Source organism: Oryctolagus cuniculus, chromosome 13 (genome assembly GCF_964237555.1).
Source record: "Oryctolagus cuniculus chromosome 13, mOryCun1.1, whole genome shotgun sequence".
In the NCBI taxonomy this organism is placed as follows: domain Eukaryota; kingdom Metazoa; phylum Chordata; class Mammalia; order Lagomorpha; family Leporidae; genus Oryctolagus; species Oryctolagus cuniculus.
The window spans coordinates 78,269,461-78,281,326 of record NC_091444.1 but is presented as its reverse complement, the minus strand read 5'-3'; the positions used below and the strand labels follow the sequence as shown (position 1 = coordinate 78,281,326).

The following is an 11,866-nucleotide window of genomic DNA, read 5'->3' as shown; positions in this document are numbered from 1 at the left end:
GATTGCTAAAGGCTGACTACCCAAGATGCCCTGCACCCACTGATCACTGAAGTGCAGAGGTTTGTATTGGAATGGCTCTGTGGTAACCATTGCCATGTTGGGCCCAATTGTACCCACGAGGCTTACATGGCCCTGGTAGACTGCAGGAGTGACTTTCTCAATTGGATTTATTATAGTAAGTTATGACCGCAGAATTCTTTGCAACCAGGGTCCACTGTTCTGCTTGGGATAGAAGTGCCTTCTTACTTTTTAAATTTTCCCATCAAAATGGCCTCACCAGCCTGAAGCAGCCAAGGTAGAGGCTGCACCCGCTTGTGACAACACGTTGGCAGTGAATCTGCGCTCTTCCTCTGCTGAAGTATGGAGTTTCTGTGCTGTTTCTTCACTATGTCACTGGCTTCCTTAGCTCGTGGGAAAGTGGGTTATTGTGTGAATATCTGTTGAAATTGGTGTCTATGAGGGACAATCACTGGAGCTTTCTACTCAGCTATCATCTTGTTTGTACCTCTTTAGTTTTAACTTCTGTTCATTCATTGAGGATGAATGCTGAAAAATTTCTCAAAAATCATTTCTTAATTCTCTGTATGAGTGTTTATGTGTGTAGAGTAAGACAGTTAATTGTTTCAAACAATGTATGATTAGAAAGGATTTCCTCATGACAAAAATAAACAAAGCTGCCAGAGAATAGATATCACATGATTTACTATCTAATCGAGTCAATAGTTGCTTGAGCAGTCTTGTAGGTTTTGTACAGCTGTGAGAGACTGAAAAGGAAAAAAATTATAGGTCTAATGGCTTCTTTATTTATCAGAATTAAAAACTTCCTTTCAGATAAATTGTGAACTGTTTCTGAACTCTCCACTTAAATTTGTTATACTGCTTTAAGTTCACTCCTCCCACAAGTCATAGATCTTTATCCAGGCAGTTGGAGTGCTGACTTCCTGTTATTCCTTCGAAGGCAGCAGAAACAAGCAGAGTGTGCTTAACCAGCAGAGTGAAAGCAATGGATCCTAAACATCAGCGAGCGGCATTAAACGATGGTCACTCCATTCCTGTACTGGGACTTGGCACCTATGCACCGGATGCGGTAATCTCAGTTGCTTTGTGCTTGAGGGGACAAAAGAAAATAGACTTAGGTGGTGGGAAGGCAGCCAATTTCTGTGTGACTACAAGTTTTGTTGGTTCTCCAGTTCCCCAGGCTACAGCTGTTTCATGCAGAATACTGAACTTAGTCACACACTTCACTCTTCCTGACAGATCCTGTGGCCCCCTGCTGAGGATGCTGGGTAGTTGTTTTGCTTTCTGCTTCAATCTATTTACTTGGGTAAAGAGAAAAATGTCCATCCTCAGCAAGACTTCTTGCCTGGTGTTTGCAGTTGCCATTGATTCTCTGTTTTTTTCTTAATTGAAGAATTATTTCCTCCTTCCTACAAGGAATGGTGCAGGAAAATTCTGTCACTCTAGAGAACATGCATAGAATATAAAAAGGGAGCAGAGATTTTCTGCTCAAGGGTTAATCCTAAGTACTTTAGATTAATTACTAGATTTGAGTAGACTTTCCCTTATACTACTCTCACTTCTGAGAAATGTGCCTGAATGTAAAAAAAAAAAAAATATGTTAGGCAAAAAGGAGACTCTATTAAGAACAAGACTAAATTATTCATTTATGCTAAAAAACATAGGAATCTAATATGGTATATGGTGCTATTCAAAAAAAATGAGCACCATTGAGAGAATTTCGCACACTGTTATCATCCTCTGATTATGCAATCATATGACATGGGATTGTTTACCCCAAATTTAAATTTTTAGCTAATACTGTATGAGATCTAGGGAAATTAATAAAAAATATTTTGAAGACACATGCCAAGACTTAGTTATTTTTTCAGCATGAGGCAGCATGAAGGATAGGGAACAATCAAGGATACTAGGTAGGGCCAGCACCATGGCTCACTAGGCTAATCCTCCGCCTTGCGGCGCCGGCATACCGGGTTCTAGTCCCGGTTGGGGCGCCGGATTCTGTCCCGGTGGCCCCTCTTCTAGGCCAGCTCTCTGCTGTGGCCCAGGAGTGCAGTGGAGGATGGCCCAAGTGTTTGGGCCCTGCATCCCATAGGAGACCAGGGTAAGTACCTGGCTCCTGCCCTCGGATCAGCACCGTGCGCCGGCCGCAGCGGCCATTGGAGGGTGAACCAACAGCAAAGGAAGACCTTTCTCTCTGTCTCTCTCTCACTGTCCACTCTGCCTGTCAAAAAAAAAAAAAAAAAAAAAAAAAAAGGATACTAGGTAAAGTTTTAGCCCTTGTAAATTTCTCAGTTCCCTCAAACATAGGGTCAGTAGAGGGTTGGTATCAGTGCAGGGCAGCAGGATCTAGTATCTGCTTCATTGTTATTACTTGAGTCATGCCAGTCTCTCAATTTCTTCAAATAAATGGAAAAGAGTTCATTTCACTTACCTGTTTGTCCTGTAACAAATACTTTCAAATCTTTGTCCAATTTTGGAAAGCTAATAATTTTAAATTTTGTTCTACTTATATGTTCCATTGAAGAAATTGCCTGTTTGTAAGGGATTACAATAAAATTAAAAACCTCTTCTATGATAGTCATTTTCTAATGTGAAAAATATATATGTGTGTATATATATATGTGTGTATATATATATATATATATACCCCATGAGTATACTTTTTTAAAATTGATTTATCTGAAAGGCAGAGTTACAGGAAGACAAGTATAGGCAGAAAGAGAAAGATCATTTATCCCTTGGCAAACTTTTCAAATGGCTGCAACAGCCTGGGCTGGGCCAAGTCAAAAGCTGGCACCAGTATCTTTATCTGAGTTTCTCATGTTGGTTCTGAAGCCCCAGCACCTGGGCCACTTTTCTACTCATTTCCCAGACAGATTAGAAAGGACCTGGATCAGAAGTGCAGCAGCTGAAACTCAAACCAATGCTTGCATGGGATGCTAGCATTGCAGGCTTTACCTACTATACCACAAAGTAGGCCTTTGAGTATACATTTTTACTCTTAGTATTTATTTTGATATTTTGGGGGTCGGGTAGGGGGATAGACAGAATGCTCTATAGAGAAGAATTAACATAATATCCTGCTGTCCATTCAACTGACCGCCTATTTTCAATCTTTCCCCTGATTGACATCTGTGAAACTGCATACTCCACATTCTCTAATTTGGATGGTGGCTGTAGCTACACTGCCTGTGTAAATGCCTGTGTAGACAATGGTGTGTATGTGTAGCTTTTTGCTAAGGAAGTGGAGTAAGTGTGTGGGCCAAAGAGGGGATTTATGCAACCCAACCTCAATGAAAAACCTTATAAATGGAGACTGAATAAATAGCTTTCTCTACAGATAATTTTTAAAGGCTGTCAAATTCAATTTTCCCAGGATTGAATGTGTTCTGTTTTTTTCACTGGAGGGGATGTATAGAAGCTTATACTGTATTTTTCCATATTTTATTCCACTTAATTTTCCCCTGTGGTAACTCTACTTTGTATATTCACTACATAAATAACAACAATGGTATTAACTTTTTGTTGCATCCTTGGATCCTTCCATCAAATCAGTAAAGCTGGCATAGTTTCTGGGAACGTTGTTGCCAGTGATTAAGAAGGTGGCACAGTGTTGGGAGGTTTCTGAGCTGCCTCTTGCTAATAATTAGTGAAGATCCAGGAAAACTAAGATTCATTTATTTCCCAAAAACTCAGACTTATTCTCATACATGATAATAAAAAAGAATTCCTGTGAAAGTCACTGATGATGCCTGAATTAATTCTAATTACATGGATCTTCAAATAATACTTTTGGCTATTTTCTAGGTTCCTAAGAGTGAGGCTGGGGAGGCCACCAAAATAGCCATAGATGTTGGTTATCGCCATATTGATTCTTCTCATGCATACCAAAATGAAGAGGAAGTAGGCCTTGCCATCCGAAGCAAGATTGCAGATGGCACTGTGAAGAGAGAAGATGTATTCTACACTTCAAAGGTATTGGATATTGGATATTGGATGTGTTAATGTATTAATTAATGAAATGTGACCTGTGTCAATGATAATTATAGTATTCAAATATTTATTTATTTATTTGAAGGCAGAGTTACAGAGAGGCAGAGGCAGAGGGAGATAAGTTTTCTACTTCACTGGTTCACTCCTCAAATGGCCACAACAGCCAGAACTGGGCCGATCCAAAACCAGGAGTCAGGAGCTTTTTCTGGTCTTCCACACAAGTGCAGAGGCCCAAGGACTTGGGCCACCTTCTACTGTTTTCCCAGGCCACAGCATAGAGCTGGATCAGAAGTGGAGCAGCCAAGTTTCGAACTCGCCCCCATTTAGGATGGCAGCACTGCAGGCAGTGGCTTTACCCACTATGTCACAGTGCCAACCACAGTTATATAATTCAGTCTCTAGGAGTCTACAAGCTGTTCTTATTTCCATACTTAAACTACACATTTTCTTTTTAAATTATATTTTATACTTATTTTCTCTTAAGTTTTAATAATTTTTAATGTTTTTCCATATTCCCACATATACAGATATATGCATATTGACTGTTTTTTGAAAACATGAAGATAAATATCACTAAATGTGTGATTCATAGCAATGGTCATATATTGAAGAGATCAGAGTATATTGTCATATAGATGGTAAAATTCAGTGATGCCGTGTAATATGACATGCATACACGTTTCATATCTCCATCTATACATAAACCACCCCATGAAAGGGAAAACCTATGGCAGATGCCTTTCTGTGTTGGGTTTATTTTTCTACATGTAATAGGCCTCAATTTCATCAACTTTTTTGCAAATAACAGAATTTAAATCATTTTTGTGGCTAAGTAATTTTTATCATTTATGTAAAACACATTTTGTTTATCCACTCTTGAGTAGTTGATGGACATTTATGTTGCTCTTCCTTTTTGGGCTGAATTGGACTGTTACAAACACATGAAGCAGATATATTTTTCATATGTGGACTTCACTTCCCTGAGATTTATTCCCAGAAGAGTGGTATCTGACTCACATGGTGGATCCATTTTAGTTTTTTGCAGAATATCCAGACTATTTTCCATAATAGTTGTGTTAATTTCATTTCTATGTATGAGGACATCCAATTTAGCACATTTTTTCTATCATTTATTATTATTTTTAATTTGTTAATAGTCATTCTAATTGTAGTGCAGTTTTTTATTTCCTAGTTTTTATCTAGTTGCAGTTTTTTATTTCCATTTCCTTGATGGCTAGTGATTGTGAATATTTTTTCATTTGTTGGCCATTTCTTTTTCTACTTTGCAAAATATCTATTCATGTCCTTTGCATATTTCATAACAGAACTGTTTGTCTTATTGTTGTTGAGTTTATTGTTTTCCTTATACAGTTTGAATATTAAATTTTTATCAGATAGATAACTTGGAAATATTTTCTCCCATTCTATTGATTTGCTCTTTGCTTGCTTATTGGCTGTGCAGAAGCTTCTTAGCTTGATAAAATCCCATTTACCTTTTTTTTTTTTTTTTCTTTTATTCCCTGTGCTTTTGGTTTCTTACTAAATAATCTTTGCCTGGGACAATTTCTTGCAGTCTTTTTTCTGTTTTCCTTTACTAACTTGATCATTTCAGATCTTAAATTTAGATAGTACACCTTTTGAGATTATTTTTCTTTTTTTAAAAAAATTCACTTTTATTTATTTGAAAGACAGAGTTACAGAGAGGCAAAGGCAGAGGTAGTGAGAGAAAGAGAGAGAGGTCTTCCATCTGCTTGGTCACTCCCCAAATGCCCACAATGGCCAGAGCTGAGTCAGTCTGAAGCCAGGAACCTGGAGCTTCTTCCAGTTCTCCCACAAGGGTAAAGGGGCCCAAGGACTTGGGACGTCTTCTGCTACTTTCCCAGGGACATTAGCAGTGAGCAGGATTGGAAGTGGAGCCACCAGGACTTGAACTGGTTCCCATATGGGATGCTGGCACTACAGGAGGTGGCTTTACCTGCTATGCCACAGTACTGGCCCCTAGATTATTTTTCTATTGTCTATAAGTAAGGTATTGCTTCAAATATCTGTCTGTGGAAATCTAATTTCCTCAACACTATTTGTTTAATAGACTATTCTTTCTTCACAGAATACTTTTTATGATGCTTGTTAAAGTTGATTTGATTATAGATTTGCAGTTTTAGAACTGAGGATTCTATTCTGTTCCAGTGATCTACTTGTCTACCTGTTGCTCCCCCTCTTCGTGGAGGAACGACACAGGACCCTGCGCTGTTCTTTCGTCTGCTCGGCTCTTCCCGGGTTTGCTGCTGGTCCTTCCCGGGTTGGCTGCCGACCCCTCCACCTCCGTGGAGGGGCGGTACCCCCTGCCACTTTCCCCGCTTCTGCGGAGGAGCGGCACACCACTGGCCGGCTCTCTCGGGGGCTGCTCAGGTGTTCCTTCAGATGTTCCTGGTGCATGTTGTCTCTCTCCTCCTTTATAGTCCTCTTCCACCAATCCCAACTCTGCTGCCCACACGCCAAGCACGCTGCTCTCCTCCAATCAGGAGCAGGATCAGCTCCTGCAGCTCATCAGTCAAATTGGCGAGAGGCAGCTGCGTAGAAGTTTACTCCTCCCCAGCGCCATATTGTGGGAGAGCAGATGCATAGAGTAAGTCTTAATTCCAGTAACTTAGTCTAGTCTCAGTTGCTCCCCACATCTACCTTTGTTTTGGTTATAAAAGCCTTGTAATATGTTTTAAAATCTGGAATTGTGATACCTTTGGCCAGGGTCTTTTGTGTTTTCAAAATAATTTTTTTTAGAGATTTTAAAAAATTAGTTTGAAATGTAGAATGATGGATTGAGAGGGCATGACTGAGAGAAAGACTTATTTCAGTGTACTTAACACATACTTAAGAGATCTTTTCCAATGTTAGCTGGGTTGTGATGATATTTTTGTGATTAAGAAGGTCTTTATTTCATTTTCACTAACAAATGAAAGCTTCGCTAGGTAAAATATTGTGGATTGGCAGTTTTTCATTTTTTCAGAATTTAAACTCTATCTCCTCATTGTATCCTGCCCTTTAGTACTTTTGCTGAGAAATCTATGAATCTCATGGGATGACCTTTAAACATGACCTTGTGTTTTGCTCCTGAAAATCTTAGGACACTTTCTTTATGTTTCCTTTCTCAAAGTTTAAGTAAAACGTGTCATGATGAGGATGTTCTCTCATCATGCCTGAGTGAAATTCTATGAGTTTCATGTATTTGGATGTTCATAACTTTCTACAAATGGGAGGGTGGGGTTCTGCTGGGATTTTATTGACTAGATTTTCTTAGCAAAGACTCATATAATGGTATTCAAGAGATACTTGACTTTTTTCATTAAAATTTTCTGTCTTTTATATTTTTGCTTATAATACTTCAAAAGACCACTCATTAATATCATATATTCTTTATTCTGCTTTTCTAGTCTGTTGTTAAGGCTTTCCATTTTTTTTTAAAAAAAAAAAGATATTTATGTATTTTAAAAGCAGAGTTACAGAAGGGGTTGGAATAGACCAAGAGAGAGGAGAAAGGGAGAGAGGAGAAAGAGAAAGAGAAAGAGAGAGAGAGAGAGAGAGAGAGAGATCCTCCATCCACTTGTTCACTCCCCAGTGGCCATAATGGTAGGGGGGGATGTCCCAAAACCAGGAGCCATGATGCAGGCGTCGCAGGCAGTGGCTTTAGCTGTTACACCTCAATACTGGCCCCCTCACTGAATTTTTCACTTGTTCAGTTCCTTCATTTATAATATTTCTTTTTGTGTTTTTTCTCAGTCTCATTACCTCTTTGATTTGTAAACTCCATCAAACATAATCAAAACAATGGCCATTACTATTAATTGATGGCATATCTGTCTCTGGTGTAATACCCACCATGAATTGGTGTGTTTATGAATAATATCTAAACCAATGTAGAGGTTCTGATGTCATCTCAGGGCACATGAAATCCAAAAGGAAGGGATCATTTTCCTTCTGTATTGCTTAGTATTTAGCTAGAAAAAAAATTCTCAACATTAGATGAAAGAAACCATGAGATTTGGCTAATATATTCATTCTTTAAAACTTCCACTGTTTAACCCCTGCAGCTTTGGTGCACTTTCTTTCGACCAGAGTTGGTTCGAACCGGCTTGGAGCAATCACTGAAAAAACTTCAACTGGACTATGTTGATCTGTACCTTATGCATTTCCCAGTAGCTATGAAGGTAGGCAGTTAACAACATCGAATTTATTACACGTTAGCTGTCAGTGTGACCATCATCTTCATGGATGAGTAAATGATACTGATAAATTTTCAGACACTTGTTGTAGGTAAGTTGGAGAAACTGGTCTAAATGGCTTAAGCATATTGTCTACTGGAGTCTGTAAACGGGGATCCCAACTCATGAGTAAGGCAGAGATTTTAAGTAATCTTTGGAAAACTTTTCTATCTGTGGTTTTCGACAACACTACCACTGGATTAATGAGTTTTCCTCTGAGCCTTTCCCTGGTGGCATATATGGCTCTGAAGAATTCCAAACTCGTGGCCATTATTTGAGAGCTAATCCACATTCTAGTTACAATTTTTTATAACAGAACCTTGATCCATGTTCTGTGGTACAAGTGCATTCTGTTTGAAACACATGTTCTCAAGAGTTGAGGAACACTAATTGTGTATCCTGGGTAAAGTCTAAAATCTGTTATTGGTGGAGATCAAGGTCATGTAGCCACTGATTTTCACAGTGAAACAGAGATATTTCTATAAATGAAAGAACAGAGCACACAAAGTAATATAAATCCATGGGACACCATTAGGGCCTAGAAAATAGTATTCATTAATAGGCATGTAATAGATGTGAGAAGAGACGTCTGTAGCATAATGATATTCTTTACCACTTCATATACAATACACGTTGCAGTTATATGACTGTGGAATATTGCTCCACATTTTTCACTGAAGTTTGTTTTTCCTAACCTAAGTACATCTGGGTTTGTTGCTAGGGCGTGCATTTCTCAATCTGGTAATATAGTGTAAAATTACTGTTTTTATTCTAGCCTGGGAAGGAGCTATACCCAAAAGATGAACAAGGAAAAATAATACTTGACATAGTGGATATCTGTGCCACTTGGGAGGTGAGTATTTGGAGGAGTGAGTACAAAGAAAGCAGGAAGAGGAGGCATCAGATCACAATTAAACTTAAAAGAAAGGGTTATTCATTCTTAATTGTGGAATTCATGTCATTGTTAAGGGTACTGTGCTGGAGTGGGGTCACAGAAAGAAATGGAGAATAATTAGGGGCAAAAAGAGCAGGCTCATTGTTTTCATTCACATATTTCTCTGGATTCCTATGGAGGACACTGTGATTTCTTAATGTCACCATCTCCTTCTCTGTTCTATATTCTTTTTTTTTCTCTTTCAGTCAATGACCATTAGCTTCATTATCATCTCTTTCTAATGGTGCTATCATCCGTTATATTATTATAGCCATTTGTGGAAAAACTTTCTTCATAATTTTTTATCCCAGGCCATGGAAAAGTGCAGGGATGCAGGACTGGCCAAGTCCATCGGGGTGTCCAACTTCAACCGCAGGCAGTTGGAGATGATTCTGAACAAGCCAGGGCTGAAGTACAAACCCGTCTGCAACCAGGTGAGGACTCTCAGCCTCCTCTCCTTCTGCTTTTCAGTCCCTTCTTCCTGTACCACTGACAAGAGTCCACTTGTCTTCCATTCTCATTCAAAGTATGCTTTGGAGGAGAAGATTCTCAAGACAGAAACCCTGTCTCTGTGGAGGGGCAAGTAGGGCCCTCTATTGTCTCTGTATGTGATGCTGCCTTATTGAAAAGGTGAGGAGACTAGTGTTCAAATATTTGTAAGAATCTGTGGAGGTAAAGGTGATCTAGAAAGGAGCAGTCAAGTTTCAGCTAGTAAGAAGTTGAATTTATTGATCCAACTGAATGTGATGTGGAAGTCACTCAGTGTAGCAGAGAAAGCCATGAAAACATCTAATGGGCAGTAAATAAAGATAAAGTGAATGTAGGAGAAGACAGGTGGCAAGGGCTTGTTTTATGTCTATACATCTGAAACTTTGTTCTTGGTATCTATTTTTTCAGTGTCTTGAACAGGAAAAGATTATCAGACACTAGGAAAATAATCTGGGGAAGAGGGTGAAATTTACCTTTCATGGTTTTCTATTGTTAGCCACATCACACTGAGGAAATTTTAGCAAAACTTAAGCTGATCTCATCTTTGAATACACTTTAATTTGCATCTAATCTCTGCTTTCTGCCTTCAAATCAAACTGTGCATCAACATCGATTTTTAGCTTTTTCCATGTTCTAACTTAGTATCTAACATCGTACAGTCACTCAGTAAAGATATCTGACATGGGCCGGCGCTGCGGCTCACTAGGCTAATCCTCCGCCTGCAGCGCCAGCACACCGGGTTCTAGTCCCGGTCGGGGCGCCGGATTCTGTCCCGGTTGCCCCTCTTCCAGGCCAGCTCTCTGCTGTGGCCAGGGAGTGCAGTGGAGGATGGCCCAAGTGTTTGGGCCCTGCACCCCATGGGAGACCAGGAAAAGCACCTGGCTCCTGCCATCGGATCAGCGCGGTGCGCCGGCCGCAGCGCGCCAGCCACGGCGGCCATTGGAGGGTGAACCAACGGCAAAGGAAGACCTTTCTCTCTGTCTCTCTCTCTCACTGTCCACTCAGCCTGTCAAAAAAAAAAAATTAAAAAAATTAAAAAAAGATATCTGACATGAAAATATGATTTATAAAATCTATCACTTTGCTCTGTAATAATGTAGTACTCTGATTTTCAAGAAAAATTATACAAATTATTATGGCTTTCAATGCCAACCTTATTCTAATTTATATTTTAAATTAAGTTTATATTTTAAATATTATATTCATACATTCAGAAATTCTGATAAATAGTGCTGATATTCTGTATTTTCTCTCCTGTTCTCATATTGTTATATTTTTCATATGTCCAAAGTTTATGTTAATACAAATATGCAATATTTTGCTGAACCTCTTGATATAATGTGTTGGTGATTTTTCATCCCTACAGAACTCACAAATACCTCCTATGATAGAAGACACTATCATACAGTTATAGTTTTCATAATGGGATCTAAATACTTAATTTCTACTTCTTGTCATTTAGTATCATTCAGTATTATAATTTTCTATTAATAGTCCCAGATATCTTCTCTTTTAAGAGCAACACAAAATAGTAATTCACAAATAGAATTCTGTCATGTTTCTCATGCTTTTCCCCTTCAAAGTTCAGAAACTTTTTTTTCCTGTGATATCTATGCACATTTTTCAGTTGTTCTGTATTCATCAGATTGTTGTCTTCTAATAATCATTTGCTTCTCTACTTCAACTTTCCGTAAGTTATAAGTTAAGTTTGGATGGTTTATTATATATTAAGGTTAAACATTTTTGTCATGAAGATGTCCTTAGAATGCTGTATTCCAAGAGATAGCATAGAAAGATAGTTTTCCCTCATTTAGTGATGCATCTTTTGGTCACTTTTTTTTTTTTTTTTTTTTTTTGAGGATATCCAGGGCTTTATTTTGTAATGCAGAGGACACACTGTGGCCCCAACCCCACTTTTCACCCTGCACTTCTTAAATGTTTATCACTCTAGGAGACCCAGCAATCCCCTTCATGATCTTTTGAAGATAATTGAACTGGAAAATTACACCCTTATTTCTCTTAAACAGATCAATAGCATTACTTACAGAATTCATTTTACATAGATAGCAAAAGTTATACTAAAATTTTCACTAAACTAATTTTATGTTTTCTTTGCTTCAGTTTCATTGCTAAACATCATCAAAATGCCTTCTGGTTCTCATTTTTTGGTGCT

At 38.6% G+C, this 11,866-nt stretch overlaps 1 protein-coding gene across 2 annotated transcripts in view; it reads left to right on the top strand.

Annotated features, from left to right (window-relative positions):
- Nucleotides 1-771: 771 nt before the first annotated feature.
- Nucleotides 772-11,866, top strand: part of PGER8 (prostaglandin-E(2) 9-reductase) — a 17,069-nt gene continuing 5,974 nt past the window's right edge. The window contains exons 1-5 of one of the 2 annotated variants that reach the window (XM_008248600.4): nucleotides 772-1,087; nucleotides 3,829-3,996; nucleotides 8,100-8,216; nucleotides 9,046-9,123; nucleotides 9,516-9,638. In XM_008248600.4, the coding sequence (XP_008246822.1) occupies nucleotides 1,004-1,087; nucleotides 3,829-3,996; nucleotides 8,100-8,216; nucleotides 9,046-9,123; nucleotides 9,516-9,638 (570 nt within the window). In that variant the 5' untranslated portion in view covers nucleotides 772-1,003. The remainder of the gene's footprint in view (nucleotides 1,088-3,828; nucleotides 3,997-8,099; nucleotides 8,217-9,045; nucleotides 9,124-9,515; nucleotides 9,639-11,866) is intronic. The other variant, XM_002721692.5, reaches the window with a different exon arrangement.